The following is a 24,834-nucleotide window of genomic DNA, read 5'->3' on the forward strand; positions in this document are numbered from 1 at the left end:
TAATACAACAGTATATGCCATGAACATAGTGCACATCAGAAAAGGTACAAACAAGACCCCTTATGAATTATGGTTTGGTGATACACCCTCAGTGAAGTATTTCAGAATTGTTAGGAGTAAATGTTACGTAAAGAGAGATGATGATATTGGTATGTTTGATCCAAGAAGCGATGAAAGTATGTTCCTTGGTTTTCATTGAAAAGCAAAGCTTACAGATGTTTTAATCATAGAACTAAGACAATTATTGACTGTGCAAATGTGAAAGTGCAGGAAAGTTTGGACTTAAATAATGGATTATAACTGCAAGGGGTCTACGATATGAGTCGACTTGGAGGCTCATCTTACCTTGTTGGGCCAACTGACTTGGTAACATATTACCTAGCCGAGGCAATTTGGGTCCTCACATTGGGCATAGTGCCTAATTGTGATGTTGTCGAGGCTAAACGATGTGACAAATGCAAGTTGGGTCCAAGTGGGGTTTTCTAAGCCTTGGAGGTTGAGCTCGTTTTCCCTTGGAGATAGTTTAGAAGGCCGACCTTGGAAACTATTTGGGGCCTAACATTAATTTAACATGTGGACTTACATTGGGCGTTGAGATAGGACCGAACCTATTTCTATAACGGCTAGCTTGGATTCACCCAAGGCAATCCACTATAAAAGAAAGGCATGGTGTATCCATTTCACATGTAGTCAGATTCGAGCAAGGAAGTTCGAGCATTGGAGTAGTGGAGGAGCAACAAAGTGCAAGAGTTGACGACTTGGTTGAGTTGTCTTGAACACTAGACTGCCTGGTTGTATATTGAATTGATGATCATTTGTATTCACGAGCAAGGAGCTCTATTTGTATTAAGGACTGTCAAGAGGATTTAGCATGTTCCATACTTGGTGGCGATTTGTGTCTTTAGACACTAGATTTTAACCGCTTGATTTCTTTGTATATTGGTTACTTATAAATTGAGCATATTAGGGAGATCGTCCCACCCATATATTGGTCCATGTTGATAGCGTAAGACATCATTCTACATGTTATGTTTGGATCTGCATGATTTAAGTTGGGAGTACCTAGATTTGTATTTTAGCATCCGCATAAGAGTGAGTTGGGGAAGGCATAGTTTGATATTCTTTTATGTGAGCTCGTCTTTCATAATTCCACAAGAATAGTTAGTGCCGCACGGTCATTCTCCCAAGGTCCGTGACAGGTGGTATTAGAGCCGATCACTTCGAGCACGAGAAGGTATCTTTGTGCATATCGCCTCGTGGAGGTGATATTAGAGCAAGTCTAATCTTGAAGATTGGTCTCAAGATAGATGGGCAAATTGGGCAGAACTTGGAATAGGGTTGTTCGAGATAGATTTGAGGAAATCAGGTGGAAACATGGGTGATGCCGATAATCAAGCTGATTTGGATTAGATCCAAACCCAACGTCTTGATGCAAGGAGTAAGACTCTTAAGCATTGTGATTGGTTGTTGTCACATGATGCAAGGTTGGATGTTTTAGAGGCTTTTGATTTGGAGGATAGATTGAAAGAAAAGATGAATGTCGAAATGGCTAGTCTGGGCGAGCACATCAATTCCTTGAGGGAGGAAGTCCGTTCTTTGAGAGACAGTCAACAGATCTACCATTCATTGATACAAGGGGGAGGACATGCTCATGAGTCTTCTAGGATTGGTGAATATGATGGAGATCGAGATGACACCATCCTAGATAACTTCTTTTGGGATGTGGAGGAGTTTCTAGCGGGATCACCAAATTTAAATGTTTAAGCTCAAGTCAAAGAGGTGACGACACATTTGATAGGAAGTGCTAAATTGTGGTGGAGAACACATCAGTCGGATATGTGTGCCGACAAACCTATTAAAGAAATCAAGTCTTGGGTAGATTTGAAGCAGTCTTTGCACCACCAGCTCAGGCTAGGTAATTTGGATTGGCTTACCTAGACGAAGATGGAGAACTTGAAGCAGATTAGCACAATTCGAGATTATGTCAAGGCATTTCAAGTGTTGGACTTGGAGTGTACTAAGTTGAACGATTTTGAGTGCTTGTACTTGTTCACCAAAGGTTTACAACCTTGGGCGAATGAAGAGATCTGACGTGAAAAGGTTCAAACCCTTGCCAAAGCGATCACGATAGCAGTTGGTTTACTCAACTACAAAGTAGATGTTGCTAAGAGCTTTGGACACGAGCACATGAGAATCACGACAAACGGTTTTGTCGGAACGACAAGGAGAACACTTCTAACAATGATGGCGATCACAAAGGCAAGAAGAAGACACAAATGGGAAAGACAACACCAAGAAGAAAGAGGTAGGCTCGAAAAAGAAAGAGTCGAGACTTGGGTTGTTTCATTTGCAACAATGTTGATCATTGGGCAAAGGAGTGTCCAGATAGAAGTAGGATTAGTGTGATTTTGGGAGAAGAGGCTAAGATACCCAGAATGAGCACCTTGCAGCTTCTCAACTCGATGTACAACTCATCAAGTGCATCCAAAGCCAATTGACATGAGTAATGTTATCTAGAGACCTTTGGGTGAAGAAAGGTTATGGCGATGGTTGACTCGAGGGCAATGCATAACTACATATCGGCAAGACAGGTTAAGAGGCTTGGCCTTAGGATGAAAGAGACATCGACTCACTTCAAAGTAGTCATAGTAGCCACGAAGAAAGTCAGTGGTGACATCTGGAAGGAAATCATCTGAACTGGTTCTTGGCAGGGAACAGTTGATTTGGTTGCTATTGATATGGATGAGTTTGATTTGATCCCTGGGCAGGAGTTCCTAAGGACAACATCAGCAGCAGTGGTGCCTCACTTGAATTGCATTTTGGTGCTTGATCCAGAGCGACCTTGTTTGATACCTACGATGAAGAGTAGGGATGGAGAAAGAGGCCTCAATGCTTTGAGTGCGAAGCAAATCTGTAGAAGTGACTAGGATGAGTTGTACATAGCTACTTTATTTGGAGGATGGGATGAAGGAGAGTTGTCATTGACTTTTGACACCTTGGCCGTCTAGGATGTTTTGCTAGAATACACGAATCTCATGCCCGTAAAGTTGCCATGAATTTTGCCACCATAGAGACATTTTGATCATAGGATTGAATTGGAGGAAGGAGCTAGACTACCTGTGAAAGCACCATACTGCCTTTTAGGATTAGAGATGGTCGAGTTGAAGAGGAAGTTGACGGATTTTGTTGAGGTCAGGTATCTTCGACCATCTAGGTCACCCTATGCAGCACCCGTCTTGTTCCAATGTAAGGAGGGTATATTTCAACTTTGTGTGGACTACAGAGCATTGAACAAGCTGATGATAAAGAATAAGTATTCACTCTCTTTGATAGTGGATAGTTTCAACTGCTTGGTGGATGCAAGGGTGTTTAGCAAGTTGGACTTGAGGCAAGGCTATTATCAGATCAGGATCGCACCGAGCGACGAAGAGAAGATGACCATAACGACTAGGTATGGGAGTTATGAGTTCCTGGTGATGCCCTTTGGTCTAATCAATATCCTTGCGACATTCTGCACATTGATGAACAATGTGAGGCAAGGTTATTGTTAGTTCAAGATTGCACTAGGCAATGAAGAGAAGATGACCATAATGACTAGGTATGGGAGTTATGAGTTCCTGGTGATGCCCTTCGGTCTAACCAACGCCCCTGCGACGTTCAACACATTGATGAATGATGTTTTCAGACCTTTGTTTGATAGGTGTGTGCTTGTCTACTTGGATGACATACTTATCTACAACAAATATATAGCCGAGCAAGGAACATCTATGGGAGGTGCTTAAATTGCTTGAGGCATGATTTGTATGTGAAAAAGAAGTGCTTGTTTGCACAAGAGGAGGTGCCATTTTTGGGACACATTGTTGGGCACAGGCAGATCAAGCCAAATTAGGAGAAGTTAACAGTTATTCGAGACTAGGAGCCCTTGCACAATGTTCATGAGGTGAGGCAATTTCTCGGTTTGGCCAACTACTATCAGAAGTTCATAGAAGGCTACTCCAGGATCGCGAGCCCATTGACTGATTTGCTGAAGAAGGATAGAGGTTGGAAATGGGGCGATCGAGAATAGATTGCATTTGATACCGTGAAGGCAAAGTTGATCGAGGAATCGGTTTCAGCGATGCCAAAACTTAGTAGATTGTTTGCAGAGATGAACGAAAAGAACCTTGGTGGATCTACTAAGTTAATCAAGAAGATTAGAAGATCAAGTCAGTGGTATGATTTGAGCAGTGATGATACCTGATCAAGTGTGAGTAGTTTTGATTGAGAACAAGTTGGCAAAAATGAGTCGGATATTCATTCTACTTGCATCACTTTCAAATGATTGAATGGAGGTTTAGCCTGTTTGTATATCGATTTCAAGATCGAGCACCATCTATCCGATTCAGTTGACATCTACTCTAACAATGCCATTTTAGATTGCTGGGAGTGGTGTGGTACAGTTTTTTCGAGGGACTTGATGATACTAGGAAATGACATGGATGTGTAGATTGAGAAGTGTGATAGAGCCTTGGCACTTTTGAGGAATTGGACAAAGGCATTTGATCGATGGATTTGGGATGATCAAACAAATTTGGATCCGTGGGGAGATAGTCTCTCAAAGCTCACCGAGCTACTCTCTTTTGAGTTCGTGCATAGACAGTTAGACCATATGGCAGGCCATGGATTGTTTTGCCTGGATGATGTTGAGATCGTTGCGGGAAGAGAGCACACTATTCCAGTTCAATTGGGACAGTTGACACTAAAAAGATCAAATTGTGGAATGACAAGTTTGTAGGATAGGCCAACTTGAATGAAGATAGCATCATGACAAAGGAGGAGGCCTTCAAACCAATTCAATCACAGCAAGAACCAGTAATGAGGTTGAACTTCGTGAGACTTGTGGGACCTGAAGATAGGAATGGTGGAGTCAATTTAGTGGAGACATCTATTGAATCTGTGGTTCACCTCAAGGTGCAGGTTAGAGAGGCATTCCCCTAGATCCTTACATAATTCCGATTACCTTTCGACATCAAGAGGACGGTACTGCTCAGCTTAGGTTCGAAGACACCAACATCATTTCAGATTTTCTGGAGTTAGGTGAGCAGTTTCGCATGGACATAATTCTAGACACTTGCGATAATGAAGAAACGATTCACTTTGGTGATGGATTTTATCTCGGAGATAACTTTGATATTGTTTATTCTAAAGGAACCTTAGAGACTTTGGAAATTTTTGGTCAATGCTTACTTGCATTGAACAATTGGACATGGGAGGATCGGGAAGATGTACCAAGTGAATTCTTGTGGGACAGACTCATTCGTCTGGTAGGAGCAATCCATGGAGTGGATTATCAGCTTGTTAGATATGAAGATCGGTTCTCTGTGGCAGCAATGTTAGAAAATGTGACTGGAGGAATGTTGAGTGATGTACTCGGTTATGCAAATTGAAACACTATCTTTGGATGAGGTAAACAGTGTTGATGATGTAGCGATGGTTGGGACAGAGGCAATGTCTTCTAGTATGGTTCTAAATCCTGCACCGCTAAGGATCGACATACTTCAGAGTGTCTAGCACAACATGGATTATATGCGACAAACTTTGAGATGGACACAGGTGAAACTTATCCTGATTTTATTGACTTCCATGAAAATTGGCATTAGGATCAAATTGTGACTATTTGGGATAGTCATACTTTGAATAGTTCAGGTGATGTGGTACTTGATGAACAGGAAACTAGTAGCTCAAATTGGGAGAGGTATGAAAGAGATTTGGGAATCTTGAACTGGTGTAGTTGGTACAAAATTAGGAGGAGTTTAATCCACCCACATTGAAAACACCTCAAGACCGAGCAATTCAGATGGACAATTCAGTATTGAGATTGGATGAAGTTGAGACCGAATTCAGATTGGATAGTAAAGTTGGGTTCCCTCAGTGAAGGGAATCCAACGAGTAGAACTGAACCTTCATGTTTTGGACCTCCCAGGACATTATAGGCTGTATAGGTGTCGGGGATGTCACCACTAGTTTAGTGGGGAAGGATGTAAGGGGTCTACGATATGAGCCGACTTGGAGGCTCATCATACCTTGTTGGGCCAATGGACTTGGTAACATATTTCCTAATCGAGGCAATTTGAGTCCTCACATTGGGCAGGGTGCCTAATTGTGATACCGCCGAGGCTAAACGATACGACATGTACAACTTGGGTCCAAGAGGGGTTTTCTAAGTGTTGAAGGTTGAGCTTGTTATCCCTTGGAGACAGTTCTGGGAGGTCGACCTTGGAGATCATTTGGGGCCTAGCATTAATGTAACGTGTGGACTTACATTGGGCATTGAGATAGGGCCAAACTTATTTCTATAATGGCTAGCTTTGATTCACCCAAGGCAATCCAGTATAGAAGGAAGGCACGATGCATCCATTTGACATGTTGTTAGATTTGAGCAAGGAAGTTTGAGCATCAAAGCAGTGGAGCAACAAAGGAGCAGCGAAGTGCAAGAGTTGATGACTTGGTCGAGTTGTCTTGAACACTAGATTGCCTAGTTATATGCTGAACTGATGATCATTTTGTATTCACAAGCAAGGAGCTCTATTTGTAATAAGGACTACCAAGAGGATTTGGCACGTTCCATACTTGGTGGCGATCTGTGTCTTTTGAAACTAGATCCTAACTGCTTGATTTCTTTGTATATTGGTTACTTATAAATTAAGCATATCGGGGAGATCGCACCATATATTGGTCCGTGTAGATAGCGTAAGACATCATTCTACATGTTATGTTTGGATCCGCATGATTTAATTTGGGAGTACCCAGATTTGTATTTTAGCATTTGCATAAGCGTGAGTTGGGGAAGGCGTAATTTGATATTCTTTTATGTGAGCTTGTCTTGCATAATTCCACAAGAATAGTTAGTGTGGTACAATCATTCTCCCAAGGTCCGTGTCAATAACTCCGATGAGGAAGAAGATAATTCTAGATTTGTTAGAGAGAATGTTGAAGTTTTCTTTGAAACTAACAATGATTGAACCTAGAGAAGATATAAGAGTTGAGATAACAATTCCTACACCTAATAGCAATTTGACAAAGAATCACCCCGCAGGGAAGATCATTCGAAGCAAAGACAAATGAGTATCAACAAGAAATAGAGTACATGAGGAATTCCGTCTGATTTCTTAAGTTCAACCTAAGAGCATAGATGAGGCATGCAAGGATGATTATTGGATTGAAGCAACGAAGAAAAAGTAGATTAGATTGTGAAGAATGAGACATGGGAATTGGTTCCTAGACGTAAAGGGAAGAATGTTATAGGAATTAAATGGGTATTCAGAAACAAGATGAATGAACAAGGTGAAGTTGTAAGGAACAAAGCTAGGTTGGTGTGCAAAGGATACTCACAGCAAGAAGGTATATATTATGAAGAATTTTTTTCCCTTATAGCCAGAATGGAAGTAGTAAGAGTGTTTTTGCCTTATGCAGCAAATAAGAAATTTAAAGTGTATCAGATGAATGTCAAGTCGTCTTTTTGAATGGAGAACTTTAAGAACTCTACATTGAGCAGCCTGAAGGATTTCCTTTGACAGAAGAAAAGGATATGGTATGCAGATTGAAGAAAGCTCTGTATGGTCTAAAGGAAGCACCTAAGCCTGGTATGTGAGATTGGATAAGTATTTGGCAAAACTTGGATTTGCTTAAGGTACGGTAGATAGTAACTTGTATTTGAAAGAAATTGAAAATGGTTTGTTAATCATTGTGATATATAATCATTGGAGGTAATGATGAAGCAAATGATAAGTTTGCTAAAGAAATGAAGAATGAATTTGAGATGAGTATAATTGGTGAGATGAAATTTTTCTTAGATTTAAAGATTGTGCAAAACAATGATGGTATTTTCATTTCACAAGCTAAGTATTTAAAACACTTGTTGAAAAGATTTGGTTTGGAAAGTTGTAAGCCTGTTGGTACAACAATGGTAACTGGTCACAAGTTATCTAGCAAAGATGAGACACCTACAGTTGAGCATACGAAGTACAAATCAATGATTGGAGGTTATCAATATCTTACTCACATAAGACCAGATATAGCAAATGCAGTTGGGATAGTAGCAAGATTTCAAGTGGATCCTAAGGAATCTCATTATGCAACAGTAAAGAGAATATTCAAATATTTGAAGGGTACCCTTGATTATGGATTATGGTATGATAGATCAAGTAATTTCACTTTATGTGCTTATATCGATGCAGACTCGACAGGCAGTATGGATGACAGAAAGAGCACTAGTGGTGGAGCATATATTGGTGGACTTTACTTTCTAACAGTAGCTACAATAGAGATCTTTATCTCTAGGCTTTAATACCGTTATGGTCACCTTTCAGTGAAGAGGAAACTCGTGATTAAATTGTAATATTAAATGCAAAGACATGTGTCATTCAACATGAATTAAGGCATGGAAATACAAAAAGTTGTATTCGTAATAGAGTTATGTTTAGGAAATTGAAGAGACTTTCAGTTGGAATGTGAAGAGTCTCTCTTAATGTCATATATATCGCTGCAAGTGAAAACATTGTACAGTTGAATTTTGATCAACAATAAAGGGATCTTTTGTTGTGTGGTTGGGTTTTTAACTTCATTCCAGAAGGGTTTTCCCAAGATATTTCTGTGTCTCTTGTATCTATTTTGGCTCCTTATTGTTATTCACCTAAATTTTTGGGCTTAAGTTGAACATGGTATCAGGGCAAGGTTGATTACAACAATGAAGGAAGTTTTTTTAATTTATTCGTTGAAATTCAGTTTTGAGTTAATTTTAGATAGCTGCAAGCAGAATTCAATTGCTTGCATCTGTTCTTTATTTCTAGTTGCATTCAAGTAATGCAATCACCTTTTGTTTCTTCTATTTTGGATGCCTCTTTCAAGGCGGCTATGTCATGTCTTGGCACCATATTTTTTCTTCTTCGTGAATGAATGCGAGCATATTTTTTGTGTGGTTCATGTGTGCTGTCCTTCTTAGCATCCAAATAAGCTGCTGATATCTTGCATTTCCTTGTTTGCATTTCTAGGTGATGATTTTTTGTTTTGTTCTTATGTCAGTTTCGGTAAGATAGCTTCCGTCGATTCACTCTAGTGTGGATGATTAATCTTCGGCAGTTTAATGATTTTTAAATTCTTATCATCGTGCTCCTTGTCATGTTGATGTCACAGTAATCTAAAGGTATCGTCGTCCTCTATTTTTTTTTTCAGTATTTCAAAGTATTGCAACAAGATGTGTCGAGTTTCTATTGATGTTTTTATTATAATGGCTTCTTTGGCTCATATCACAGTTGGTTAATCCATTTATTGCTTTAATCAAACTTGGTGAATGAATTGAAATGAATTGAAGACGTGCAGTGGATCCTTCTGCCTTTTTCCACCATGAACATTCTTGTATGTAACCATTGAGTATTCGTTTTTTATCGTTCGCATGTTTTTTGATTTCATATTTTAAGCATTTGCACATTTATTTTACGTGCCATTATTATTTATTTTGTGATATGTCAATTTCTGTCCATTCCAGGCATTGGCTGTTTCATTCTAAGACTTTACCGTTTCAAATTCTTATTGGCATCATATGTATTGGTTTTTCTAATTTTGTTGCATCGGATGTAGTATGCGATGATAACTGAGTCACTAGTAAAAGCCATCTCCGCATGCTAAAAACGTCATCTGCATAAAAGTGTTTTGGTCCATAGAAAAGTTTTTATTTTGTGTATTTCAGATAATACTTTGGAGACATTTAGCACATTTTCCTCAAAATTTGCAATAACAATGTGTTGGGAGCATTGCGTTCTTTTCTGCTGCTTACATGTTTGTTTTTGGCGAGAGGTGCATCCAGGTTTTCAGTTTTAATCATGCTTTCAAACATAGAGTTGTTTTTATGCAGTCTCTTCGTGTATAATCTGTGTGGACTTCATGGATACGTCCTTGGGTTATCGGATTGTTTTTTTTGTTTTTTTGAAAAGATGAAGATATTTTATGTTTGGATTGCTCTTGTTGTTCATCTTTAGCGATAAGTTTTGTGCCTTAAAAGGTTGTTTTATTTTGAAAAGATGAAGATATTTTATGCCTGGAGAGCTCTTATTGTTCATCTTTAGCAGTAAGTTTTGTGCCTTGATTTTCCAGGAGCTCTATTGTCTCTCCATGATTGAGTTTGCATATATGTACATTGCGAGTTCCTGATTTTTGATCCTATGTAATTTTCATATTAGAGCCTTCTTCTTTATCAAACTCTTTGTTTTGTGTCCTCATTTTGTGACATGACTATTTTTAAGGATGTGCAAGATTACTATTTCAGAGTTATTCTCTGCTTCTTCCATGTCATGATCAATTGCATGGTTTTTGTTTGGAAATTATGATGGAGGGTACTTGGACCATGATTGAGTTTGCATATATGTACATTGCGAGTTCCTGTTTTTTGATCCTATGTAATTTACATATTAGAGCCTTCTTTATCAAACTCTTTGTTTTGTGTCCTCATTTTGTGACATGACTATTTTTAAGGATGTGCAAGATTACTATTTCAGAGTTATTCTCTGCTTCTTCCATGTCATGATCAATTGCATGGTTTTTGTTTGGAAATTATGATGGAGGGTACTTGGATATTTTGTATATAATTTTTGTATGGGAGCAATTTGCTCACAGAGGTTCTCCTTTGTGGGGTGGAGCTATATCTATGTACATAAATGAATTGCAGATTGATGCTCTGCATTCTTTTGAACTGGAGCAAGATAAGGAATAGACTTCATTAAGTGCAACAAACATTAGGTCTGAGTTTCAACATATATTTCAAAAGAGGAGTATCTATAATTTAAGAGAATGGCTCTTTCAAACATAAGATTTTTATTAGATTTCTTATTTATGCCTTGACTTGTTTTATGCAAGAGTCTGTGGTTGCTAACTAGGTTATCCCAGAGGGCATCATAGAGCTTGGAGATTTGATTGATATCATTACAATTTGTATAGAAAGTTCTATGATATAAGATATCTTTATGTATTAATTCATATTTGTATACTTGTTGAGATTAGAGGATGCATGAGATGAGAATGTATCCCTGATATTGATGATAGGTTTATCTCTCTTGGTTGCAGAATCAGGATGCAACAAGATGTTCTATTTTAGAGGGAGAATTCTTTCATGATCTCATTGCATTGATCAAAGTAATCCTTGATTGATCTATATGACAATGTGATATTAATTTAATCTCTATTGGTTGCAGGATGCAACAACAATGATCTTTAGAGGGAGATGTTCAGCCATAGAGGGAGGTCATATCACTATCTTTTGTGTCAATCAAGCTATCCTTGTTGATAGGGAGTCTTTGTTGAAAGGGTATTTCAATCATCATATGCATTGCTGTGAATAAGTTACCTTATCTGTGATAAACTATTGATATTTTAGGATATTGAGGCACTTGATAGAAACAAGTCTTTGCTGTGATTTTTCTTCTTGTTAATTATGGATTCTTATTTGTGTGAATAAATAAGTTTGTAAGAATCAGCTATGATAACTCTTTCACTCTGGGAATTGAGAACTCTTTCACTGTGGGAAGTGAACATCATGTTGAGAGAGTCCATGATGACATCATGATGAGAGATCCTGTGATCGGAGTTAGATATCATGTTGAGAGATTCCACAATTGTTTACTTTGAGAGAGTCCGTGATTAAAGACTTAGTTGTGATTCTTACAAGTCTATCATGTGGAGTGATTCCATGATTTTTAACAATGAGTAAATTGTTCTCTTACTGTCACGTTGAGAGATTCAAAGACAATATAATGAAAGCTGGTTGTGTTTCTTGTAGGGTTTTCATGTTGAGTGATTCCATGAATTTTATAGGATCTATGTGATTAGATTTTATTATTGACATTTTGGTTGCATCCTTGTGTGTTTGTTCAGCTAAAGATCTCTCTCTAGCTAAGAGAGAGTGTTGGAGTTTGTAGCTGCAATAGAGGTCTTTATCTCTGGGCGTTAATACTATTATGATCACCTTCAACTGAAAAGGAAACATAATTAAATTGTAATATTAAATATAAAGACGTGTCATTCAACATGCATTAAGGCATGGAAATACGATGAGTTGTATTTGTAATAGAATTATGTTTAAGAAATTGAAGAGACCTTTAGTTGGAATGTGAAGAGTCTCTCTTTATGTTGTATATTGCTTCAAGCGAAAGACAATGTACACTTGAATTTTTATTATCAATAAAGTGATCTTTTGTTGTGTGGCTGGGTTTATTCTTTCATGCTAGAAAGGTTTTCCTAGGATATTTCTGTGGGTCTTTTGCATCTATTTTGGCTCCTTTTATTTCTATTCACCTTAATTTTTGGGCTCAAACTCCAACAAATAGAAGGGAGCTTATCATTAGTACTTTGCTTGTCAACATTTGGAATGTCAATGACACGATATGGTCCTTATAAGGTCTTTTTTAGGATGCGGTTGGCCCCGTTGATATTTTAGTCATTACTGAGACTCATGAGAGTCATGTTTGTCCTCTTCTTGGGTTTGCTAGGTACCAGTGGCTTTTTATTTTTAGAGACAAGGTCAGGATCTTTGGCGAGGTTAGAGGGTCAGGTGGTTTTGCCTGTTTGGTTAGAGACTCACTTCAATGCTACCTCTGTACTTCACTCTAACAACTTAGCTATATTCCTGTGGATTAGTGGCTGTACTGTTTAGCATCACAGGGACATCTTCAACGCTGTCTATTACTTTCCACCAGCCTCCTTTCGCTAGGATATGCACAATACTGAAGATGGGGACCATGGGTGACATCATCATTTTGGTGGACTTTAATGCACAAACTAGAGATCTTTAGCCTCCCCTTCATGATTGCAAGTTTGATTCGATTTGTACTTTTGATACTGATCTTGCCAACTTGGGCCTTCATTTCTTCTCCCAAGATAGTCGCAGGCTTCTTTCGAGCTATGGTCACCACCTTCTCTAGCCTTGGTGATTTTGAATGGGCTCTATTGTTTCCTTGATTTTGGGCTCTTCACTTGTTGGCCCCATTACGGTGGCGTGAGTTTCATGGACTATGCTCTCGCTTGTGCCTCCATTCCCTCCGACAGTTGCTTCACCATCTGTTGCCTCCCCTTAGTTGATCACACCCTCCTCAACTTTTCCATTAGAGTTTTCCTAAATCATCCCTCTTTTGTGGTGACTCGCGCCTATACCTCCTTCCATTTCCCTAAGAGTGACCATGCCCTCTTGACCTCTTATCTTAGATGGCTTTTCCCCCTGACTTCCTTCACCAAGTATGGGAATGCTTCTTAATGTTCAATTCACTGGGCTGTTGCGATTTGGGAGTTTACTCACCTCTTTATCCCTTATCGCACCACTTCCGGTCCTCTTAGTCCCAAGTGCAGGAGTACATGTCCTATGAACTAGTGTTTTGACGATGGCTATAAGTCTTTCCACCACTCTGTGAGTTCGGCCTTCACCGCTCACTCCCCCTCCTTCATCGAGTTGAGACTCTCTTACCACTGCTTTCTTTGCCACAAGAAGCGAATATACTTTGCGTTGTAGTGCAGATCCCTTTGTGCTTCGCTCTTGCATTCCCCCAAGTTCTTCTGGTGCACTTTGTTCCCTTGCCATCGTCCTATGACCTCCATCTTGGACTACGGCTCCCTTGTTTCTCATACCTCCACTCTTTTTGACATTTTCAACCAACCCTCTCTGCACCTCACCCCTTTGCCTCACTGCCATCTTTTCACTTCCTCTAACATTTGTGAGACGATTAGATTTGTGAGCTGCAGTAGGACGATGGATGAGGAAGGGTTCCGGGTGGAACTCTTCAAGCTTGGTATCTCACTTTTGGGTTCCTTCCTCTTTGTTCTCTTTAATAGAGTGGTTTGCATTGGTTTTCTTGATCCCTGGTGGAGGCACATTATCTAATTGATCCATAAGGTCGGGTCGACTTTGAATCCTAGCAATTGTAGGACCATAATGACTGGGCATACTTTTGCCAAACATTACGCCATTGCGCTAAACACTTTATCCAGAGAGCTTGGTAGGAGACATTGTCATGCGAGGGTGCAGGTTGGTTTTTGTGCTGATTTCCATTGACTATAGGTTGACATTGTCAAATTGTCATTAATGAGGCTCGATGTCACTCGACGAAAGTCTATTGTTGTTTTGTGGACTTTTGGAAAGCATTTGATTCTATCCCTTAGGTGGTGCTTTTTCAATGGCTTAGAGACATTGGGATCTCCGAGACTTTATTGACGACTATTATGAGAGAGTATGAGATGTGGTGGGTTGGTTTAGGATTCCAGAGGGATTCTCTGATCCAAATCAGAGCACCATCGGAGTGAGGCGAGGTTGCCCTCTCTCCCACCTTGTTCAACATTTACATTGATGAGCTTGAGGCTTTCCTCAGAGATTTCTCGCTTCCCGATGATGGTTTATTGCACCAGGTTTTGATTTTCATTCTCCTTTTTGCCGACAATGTGGTTCTTTTGGCCTCCTTTTCAAAGGGTATTCAACGACTTCTTGATGGGTTGACCTCCTTTTGTTACTTGTGGCAGTTAGTGAACTTGGGCAAGACCCTAGTTATGTCTTCAACTTCTTGAGGACTTCTCATCTCTACTTCTATTTTTAGGGCCTTGAGATTGAGATTACATCTTTCTACACCTACCTTGGGTTTAAGTTCTCCAGGCCTTGTTTCATTTTTGAGACCTTCTATGTAGCCTAGGGTTAACAAGGGGTTGGGATCCCTGGCCATGTTGGAGAGACAATGCTTCAGTGATCTCTTTTAGGACACTACGTCCAAGTTGTCCCTCCTGGACTCCTTAGTCAGGGTAATCATGTTATATGAATCTGTTGTGTGGGGCCCCTCTCTCCTGAATTCTAATTGGGCTTCAGTTGAGCATGTTCAGACCCTTCTCCTTCATCTTATCATTAGATGTTATTTGTCTACTCCCCATGACATTATACTTGGTGAGTAAGGAGCCTATCCTTTCAGGTTGGTGGCCATCTTTGATCTGGTTTGGTTCCTTTAGCGTCTTCAAGTATTTGTAGATTCGATTGATGGTCATCATAGATACTCCTGCCTAGTTTATTTCTCATCCGTTGCTATTACTGGTCTTGAACTAGTTGCCAGAGCCTGTTGTTGGTACACCCATGCCCTTGCTTTGCTGAGTTTGATTAAAATTGGGATTGATCATCTCCCTCCCTTTCATTTCTCACCAGATACTCTCATTCACCTCCTTCCCTCTCAGCAAGAGTTGAACAGGCACGATAGACTTGATATTTATAGGTAGTTCATTATCACGACTTGGAGTAACGTCCAAGGATGGCCTATGTTAAGCACGGCATGGACATTTAGGATGGGGTTATTGTGCGCCCCTTTTACTTGACTTAGTGCTGGAGTCATGCCTTTCGTATTTCTTTGGGTTTGTTTAGAGTTGGTTCTCACTAGCTTCAGATTCAGACTTACCATCATATCAATAGAGCTGACTGGATATGCCGCCTTTGTGCCTTGGCGGAGGTAGAAACAAAGACTCACTTCATTTTCCGTTGTCCCATCTACTACGAGTCACAACGAGGTTTATTGCTTGTTTAGAGAGTGCAAATCCCTTTCAACTTTCTTTAGATACACCAACCAGTGGTGCCTTGCACTTTACCTCTGGGAGACCACACAACTTCGTGACCACACTTTGTAGCTCTTGTTTCGTTCAAGCTAGGCTTCAAAGCAGATTATCACCTCCTTTTTCTCACCCATGTCATCGGCCCGGGGCACAAAGCAGCCGCTCAAGAGTCCTACCTCAAGTCACACCAGATTTGTGAGACCCTGTAGTGGGTATACTTGACAACCACACTCCACTTCTAGTGGTACCTTGAGACAGTCTGGGGCTCTTGCTCACCCTAAACTGTATCCTTTAGTGATGGTTCTTCCTGCCTTGGAAGTATCTCTAGCCTTCCCTCTTAGATTCTTTTGCTTTCTGCTCCCCGAAACTATTTGCTGCTCCTATTTTTGGTGGTTGCCCTATTTGTATGCTTTTAGTCCCCTAGACCCCCTTTGTGATCTCTTGTTGGACATAAAATCTGATCTTATCTTATCTCTCATCTTCCCTTGCTTATCTTTTGTATTCACTTCTGCTTTTTAGTGCAGATTTGAGTGAATTCTTCTTTTCAATCTTTTAATTAGTAGAGGCATTTAATACCATATCCTTCAGTATTGATTTATTTGCAATTAAGGGAAATCATAACATAAAGCCCATTTGGTTCATTAGACCATCTTTTGATACAGAAGCAAGTTAAACTAAGTGATAAGAGTGGATAAATTTGTTTCAGGGTTTATTGAATTTTGTTTTGGAGAAAAATGTATTGAGCAATACTCATGTCAGTGAATTTTGTGGTCACTATCTCTAGGACGATGTGTGAATATGTGCTCATTTTAATGACTTTGTGCTTGGTATGCTGTCAGACATCACAAAAAGACTAAGTTACAAGAAATCAATGTGTATGCTCAGTTTCCTCCAATCTAATTTGGCTTATTGATTGTTTCCATCTGGTTTAAGACTCATTGAGTGCAGGGCTTCCACAACATGCTCTTACATTAAAGTTTGTTAGGGTTATTGAGTGAGATGAGTTCAGGGCATGATTTTGTTCTGAAGGAATTGATATACCAAGCAAACTTGCGAGTCATCCTTATTGTGGTACTAATAGTCAACTAGAAAGTGCTTAAATTAAGCTGCTTAATACCCTCTTCAAATCATCTTGTACATGTGGGTATAGTCTTTTTACAGTGTGATCTTAAGAGTACTTTTAGAATCTGATAATATATAGTTATCATTTATGATATCTTGGAATAGTGCATATATTGATATGGCAAAACAATGCTTTTTGAAATGTATCTTTGAAACAATTGTTCTCGAGTTTGAAGCCTGTAGATCATTATTACTACAGGTCAAGGTGACCATGGTGCTGTTTGGAAGCAGATTCTAGTTGTTGGCCTTGCGATTGTGTCGTGGATATTGGTAATTGCACAATGCTGTGCTGGATCAGATGTTCTAGCATGGAGATCTTTTTATGCGAGGCATGATGGAGCATGGAAAGCTCATTACCGTGAAATGTTTGATCATGGGATTCGAGAAGTATTGTGCTGCCTTGGAAGGGCTCAATATTTGTATGTTATTTTATGCCCCTTCTTTGTTTCTTGGTGGCTTACATTATATTTTGTCACGTGCTTTCTTTTGCCTAACCTTGTCCCAGTCTGTTTGCAAAATTTACAGGAGCATTTTGGAGGCTGATGAAGTTGACTCTGTTGCTGGACTTTTGGGAGACCTTGTTGCATACCGTGCAGCTGGTGCTGGCCATCTAGAGTTTCTTGCAGGCAACATCTTTAATCTGATTCATGCAATACTCATAATGTTTTTCTGTGTATCTATATATTATTGTTTTTGAGTGAATACACAATGTGTTAGCAAAACTGCTTTAGAAGTACCAAAATGTATGCTAAATAGAGACATGGTATACTGTTGGTAGGTATTTTCAATTTAGAATAACAGAAACAATTAGATAACTCTGATTATGAAAATTTTCCAATGCAAAAGATATAATGTATCTAACCTTTCTTGTGTACGCCATTTCTATATTGAAGCAATGATTCTCTAATCCTGAGCAAGCTTTACTGCATTATGTTAAGAACAGAAATTAGAGGTTGGATGTAAAGGTGTTTTCAACTCATATGTCTTGTAGAATGTAAACTAGCATCTATTTACAACACTTATATTACAATACTATAATTATGCAATATTGGTTGTAAGGGAGCTAGTTGGTTGTAAAGAAGTTAGTCAGCTGTGATTGCTTGGTTCTGCACATATTTTGTTTCTCCACCATAGATGTCACAATGGCTCCTTAATCATTTGCTCATTGTGCACTGATTTTTAATATTCCTTTGCAAACTGGTATTATAGTGATCTCACTGTTATGTTGAGTAGCGTGACAAGGATTCATCAAGGAGGGTTTTCAAATGACAGATGTTCTATTTGATAGACAATATTTCAAGTGGAGAAATGACTAGGCCAAGATTATTAGTGATAAACTAGATCTTCAATTGAGAATGCTGGAATCAACAAGAACACTATTCATGGGTTCATATTTGTTCTACATTATAGCAATGATGTTTAGGTATTCAGGATTGTGTTAGTTTGGTCAGGTTAGAACAAACACATGGCAATATCTAGTACATGAGTGCTACCCATAATTGCATCTCTACAACAAGCATGTCAAAATATTCAATGACTCATTTGCTATAAAGATTGTGAGTCTTTTCCTAAAGACTTCTCTTAAGAGGTTGTTTGATGAAGCGAATAAATTCATCAAGAAGTATGGTTCATGTTCTAAAGTTTACAGATATTAGAGTGGTGGGAAGTACATGTTGCCCAAAGAGACTTCCAAGGTATCCGACCAACATTCTAGTATTGATGGAGGTGGCAATCAAATTGATCACCTATGACATAATTCAGAAGAACAAGCACAAATAAGAGGTCACATTTTCACTTCAAGTTAGAGATGAACATCGTTAGTTCCTTCCAGCCATAGAGGCAACGTAAAAGAACTTGAATACTATGCCTTGGGATCCTATGAAGCAATAGGGTGATCTGGACAAGGAAATCATGATGGCCTATTGAAATAGGCTCAAACATGGCCCACATTTAGAAGACTAGTAGGCAATGGAGTTGATGATTTTGAGGTAGGAGGAGGATGTTTTCAAGATTGATCATGGACATCATCAAAGAATACAAATTGAAGAAAACTCAGGTACCTGACCAATTGTAGGAAGATGATAGACTCATTAGAAAGGCTTTTGAATCAACAAAAGGCCACTAATTAGAATGATTGGGTGGATAAGAATGAGATCAATTTGGAAACTTTGATGATACTAGTTTCTCTTTTCACCCAAGAATGGTTGGGTAGAAAGATGGCAAGCTTAGTTAGAAGAGGAACCCCATTAACCTATGAAAAGATGAAAGAGGTTGAGGAAATTGAAGATGAATCACCCAAGAAAGGCTAGTGAGAGGCAAAAGGGTGAAAGCAGAAAGAAAGAAAGAATAATTGTAAAATTTCATAAATGAAGGTTACAATGTAAAAATGAATAATGATTGAAGATCCTCCAATTAAGAATTAAAAAAGCGACCGACCCTCCATCAAAAGAAAGTGTCATTTCTAAACAAGAAAAGACTGCCAACCAAGGAAAAAGTGGTACACCATTAGTTTATTGTTGAGTCAAAGGCTAACATTAGCAAAAGTTTTGGATATTCTGCATTTATTCAAATCGGCAAGAAGTGAGTCCTTGTCAACAAAGATGATAGGAAGATGAGAGTCAAATACTGTAGACTCTTAAAGAGGGTGAAGTTGGCCCTTAAAGTGAAAATCCTATGAAGATTCAGCCAAGAACTAGTTGGAAATTAAGGAAGTAATGAGGGCCAAAGAAACGAAGACAAAGTTAATGAAGAGTCAAATATGGACTTGGGAGAATGTACAACACCTTTGTTGAGATGTATTACAAAGGAACTCTTGATTAAAGAGGTAGTTGGCAGTATTATAGAAAATGTTGAGAAAGAAAATAAAATCAGCCCAGCAAAGAGATTAACAAAGGTTATTAGAGATGAACTGGGTGCTCACAAGGTGCAAATTGCCATTCCAAGGGGTGACAAGACGAAGGAAGATATTCTTCCTCAAGATCATGATAATAAAAAGCATGATATGGGAACCACCACAAAGAAACAAAAGATTGAGGATGCTCATGGAGCTATTCAAGTTTAGGAGCAAAGAGTAAGGAAGCTGGAAAGAAAAAGTAATACAAAGAAAAAAATGGACGGCTAAAAGAATACATCAAGCATTGATGATTCTCATATAGATCAAACATTTGCACCACCTCACACACTTGAAAGAGAATCAATCAGGAATCTAGAGGTTGTGAAGATGGCATTTGAAGGTGGACGAGCATGAGTGGAAGAAGTTTCACAAGAGGGAGATATTTTTCGTCTTGAATTCTTGGAAAGTTGGAAGATGATCATGCCTGTTGATGTGAGTTTCATGTGATTACAATGTACATAATCAAAAACTTAGTATTCCAAATGATACATCGAATCTCCAACTCTTTCTTGAATAAGGATGGTCATATGCTAAACAATATATATGTATTGTGTTATCAAATGAGACAACCTTAAGGTTCCTTCTTATTGTGGACTTTCACTTATATACAATGATGTGACATGTTAGGTATCACAAAGGGATTTATGCTATTTAATCAATGAATAACAACTACTTCAACTTCTTCCAACCAAACAAACTACAAAGAGAAAAATGATTTAGTAAGCTATTATACTTCTAAAATACAAGAGATAATGAATGTCTTCGTGACTTTACTACACTTAGTTTAGCGATCGGCATAAACCAAGCTACTGTGATCTCATAAGGTAGATGGCATAAACCAAGCTACTGCAATCTCATAAGGTAGATGGCAGATGTTCTAACTATTAGCGTTCTATTAACATTATCCATCGATGCATACCAATGTCCTAGCAATAATTGAAGTATCTTTTTAGTTGAGTTCTCATATTTTTTTCGTTCAATCAATTTTAATGCCTAGAACTTTTTTACAAGGGAGTTTTGATTAAGATGCTTTGGTTCTTTTCTTGCAGTCTTGGCTATGTGAAAATCCTCAACTTGTTTTGCTTAATTCTGTTCAAATACTCTTGTGCACATTTTTCAGCTTAGCTCTTTTAGTTACGTAGTCTTCTTCAATAGGTAATCCTTAGATTGCTTAAAGATAATCACTGCGTTCAACTTCAACCACAACCAGTCATTGTAGTCACCAAATTGAAAAAGATTTCCTAATTTGCATCGCCTCTAGACAAAGCCTGGCTAGTTTATTCGCTTGCTTCCTTTCAAAGAAATTGGAAAATTACTTTATTCCCTTAGAACTCACGGCAATGGCTAGCTATGATTCTTTAAATACTTGGAAAAGAGTTTTCCATGAAACAATAAGTCACTCCGAAATACTATGCCAAGAAATCAACCAGGCCTGCTATTATTATTCACTGCCAACAGTCCTATCAATTCTTTACTGCCAAACTTTTATCAATTCAACAATCCAGCAGCTTTGTGTGACAGAAAGGTTCAATAGCCGTGCATAATGAATATATTTCTTGAGACAAGTTACAACAATATATGGTAAAATCTTCACATTGCATTCAACAAACGATCATCCAGATTCTCAAACAATGGTACCCGTCCACAATCCAACTGGCTACTAACGACACAGACTTGCAAGCTCCTTGTTCACTATCTTTGATTCACACTAAGCTTTTTCTTTGTATAAAACGCTTTGTATCCATATGTCATTGCAATGAAACAACCCACTGGTTCACCTTCTTGGCTCACTGGTTTTTTGACAGGTCACATCGAATGTTACTAATACCCACCTTTGAAATTCCAACCAATGCAGCGTCAAATTTTTCCTACTTCTAGGTTGGAATTGTAGTGACTGTTACAAAAGAACCATCTTATAATGATAAATTTTTTGGCTCCACTTGCACTCAGCGTTACTGTTTCAGACTCTACTTGCATAAAATTCTTCACGTTTAGCTTCTTATCACCAGTCAAATATTACTTCCACACCTACACTTCTCCTAAGCCCAATGTGACAGGTAGCATTCCATACCTGAATATTTTGACACCTTCAAATACCATCTATGCCCAGAATGTTGATTCCTATTCACGATAGAAACATTACTTCTAATTTCAACAACTCCCCAACACTATATGTAACAATAGAGTTTCTTGTTTACTTACTCCAAGAAGAAATGACCTTCAATTCTTCCTTCGTTTAGGAACTTCATAGCTCGTATATTCACTTCTATCTAACAATAATATGAAAGTTTTTTCTCAACTAATAAGTCCTACTATATTTGTCATTCCCTATAGGTGAAACTGACCAATTATGTCTTACTTGAAGGCTTCAAACTTCTTATTCTTCAACACATACCTCTCAGTTCCAGTCCCCAACTTTGCTATTGTCAGACAACAACAATTTGTTTCCCGTGAAAAAAAAGGCTCCTTCTGATGGTAACTTCTATGGATATTGAAGTCAGAAACAAGCAATCTTTTGTAACAACTCTAGAATATGAAACGTCTCTCCAAAAATAAAGAATCACAATTTTTTAATACTGTCGTCGAGTCCCTTTCGGACTGAAAGGAAAAACAATTTTCTTGTTTGAAAAATGATAATTTTTTCTTTCTTTCCCACGACAATCAAAAAGAAAATTTCCAATCGGATTACGGTGAAACCCGACTAAATCACTGCTTGGGCCAAAACTCTACACACATATTTAATACATCGGCTGCACTATTCGGCCACTACGACCAATTTTGTTACTCTTGGATGGCAAAGAAGATAGGCCCAGAAAATCCTCAGCAGCTCCAATATAAATAACTTCAAAGACATCTGGCAATACTAATCAGGTTGTCTGTGTCTATGGCCATAGTAAAGACTAAGTCCTCAATCACACTGGGTCCCGTAATTCTTTTGTATCCTTTCTCAGACTCCCAGCTGAAGATGTTATCAAAAAGCCTGCTTCTATGACCCAACAAATATCTGCACAGAGGCTTAATACACAAAATCGCACACCCCTTTAAAATATTGAGGTTCCCCACATATCTTTGAAGCCCTGACAGGCTCCTTAATAATGTTTCAATACATTGCCAATATTGAAGAACTCATAAAATAATGCTTACTTTGATAAATTCACCATAATACTAGACCACCGGCTTCCTAAGTCATAAAATATTTCTTGAAGTGTTAAATATGCAATTTGCTACAACCATTCATGACTTCAGCACTTTGGCTGTTTGTCATTATAAATTTGCCTTTGAATTAAACTTCACAGGCTGGCAGGAAAAACAGCTCTGACACTACTATAATATCCCCTATGAATATTACACCCAGCTTTTTCCTCAAATTATTTCAGATTCATAAACAGAAATTTATATCATAATTTCCAGCAAATAGCCAGTTATAACCAGCACCATAAATCAATGTATAACCAGCAAATACTCATTCCAAAAACACCAGCATTTGTTATTGCATTGTACATCAGCAATACAATAACATGGATAATGACTAATTCCAATCCTAAAATTGAAATACAGTTAGATTGGAAACACTAAAACTAGAATACAATGTAAGCACAAGTGAGACACTTGGAATGATGTCTCCAATACGATGGATTTTCGTCCACCATCTCCTGGCTTGTGGGTTTTTGTCCTCCAAGCAGCTGAAGCTGAAGCTGAAGCTTCCTAATTTTCTGCAAGAGAAAATTTCAAACCAATTCCATATCCAACAACATATGTCTGAATGAATGAGGCTTTCCTTTTAATCCTCAAAGCTGCAACTCTTCAACTCCTTATCTTTTCATGTTATCTTTCCTTGTCACTTTTAGCCCACTTTATAATATTAAATTGACCTTTTATAAATTTAATTTATTTAATTTATGCTCTCATAGTCAATTTTAATATTATGTGAATATATCTTTAAATTTCCTAACGTCCCAAAAAGGGGACATTACACAAAGGAGCCTTAATTTGGGGACAGTGGGGGACGATGGCATGGGATAGGAGGGGTTGTATATACTGTACATATGGTAGTTAAAATGTTAGTTATGAAAAGATGTAATGCAATAAAAGAGTAAATACTTGAACATTGCATTGAATTGGAACATCAAATATTGAACATAAATAGTAGAATTGACAAATAGACAACATCGAGAAGTCCCCCATCCTCAGTGGAGGTGGTGGAATCTGGTGACGTTGCTGTGGACGGGGGAACAAAGTCCCCAAGTCCCCAATGTGTCCTCATCTCTGAAACGTGGATGTGTCCTTGTGTTACTATCATAAATAGATCTAAGATAGTCAACCAAGGATTAGATTCCTTTGCTTGATGGTGGCAAGTTGATTTAAAGGACTTGATAGTTGTAATGAGAACACAACCATCTATTAAGAAACTCCAATAACTAAACAAATTTCCACAAACAATTAATACATCATTGGATAATTAACAACACATAATAAAGGCATTGTATGCCAACTACACCGAGGGTTCCACCCTAGAAATAAGCAAAGTTTGTTTTCAAATACATTTAAGGTAAAGTATAGTATGGTACATTTATGCAGACTATGTAGGATCTTTGGATGATGGGAAGTGTACTTTATATTTTTTATTTTCTTTTGTGGATTTGATTTAATTTCATGTGGAGTAAATCTAGGCTCCATGGCGATGTGTCTCCTAAGCTTTTAAGCCTGCCCCTATCCTAGAGATTGTATGGGGCAACATTTTGCTGTACCTAGTGGCATTTTGAAAAGGGTCAAAAAGGGGATTGTCCTTGAAACACCATTTTGAAGGTAATAGGGGATGATGGTAGGGAAATTTGTACCAAGATGACCTTGACATCCTTCATTTGTCCTTGAGATAGATTCCCGCCCCCAACAACACAACCACTTAAAGTGGCATTAGAACATGGGAAAAAACATTGTTTAATTATTTCCTCCTTTTGGTGGGCCCCACATGGGAAAAATGTAATAAAATAATAAAAACCCTATTTGAGAAGATTAAACACCAAAAAGTCAAATACTTATCCATTTCATCATTTGCCAAGATGAAGTGAAGAGCAATAATGAGTGAGGAGGTTTTTGGAGTTGCAAGAGGAGGTTTTGCCATCAAATCTTCTTCATTTCAGGCATGTTTTTCATTTTCCATTTGTTTGTGTCTATTTTTTTTCATTTTCCATTTATTTTGCAACACATAGGGAGGGCATTGTGAGTGA

The 24,834-nt window shown here is 38.4% G+C and overlaps 1 protein-coding gene across 3 annotated transcripts in view; it reads left to right on the forward strand.

Moving 5' to 3' along the window:
- The window catches only part of LOC149543452 (lipase class 3 family protein), a 240,940-nt gene that overhangs the window by 40,524 nt on the left and 175,582 nt on the right, over positions 1 to 24,834 (forward strand). For all 3 annotated transcript variants that reach the window (XM_089798250.1, XM_089798252.1, XM_089798251.1), the window contains exons 3-4: positions 16,913 to 17,132; positions 17,239 to 17,339. In XM_089798250.1, the coding sequence (XP_089654376.1) occupies positions 16,913 to 17,132; positions 17,239 to 17,339 (321 nt within the window). The remainder of the gene's footprint in view (positions 1 to 16,912; positions 17,133 to 17,238; positions 17,340 to 24,834) is intronic.

The sequence above is a fragment of the Cupressus sempervirens genome, chromosome 8 (genome assembly GCF_028749045.1).
Source record: "Cupressus sempervirens isolate cs-2001-9-10 chromosome 8, ASM2874904v1, whole genome shotgun sequence".
NCBI lineage: Eukaryota > Viridiplantae > Streptophyta > Pinopsida > Cupressales > Cupressaceae > Cupressus > Cupressus sempervirens.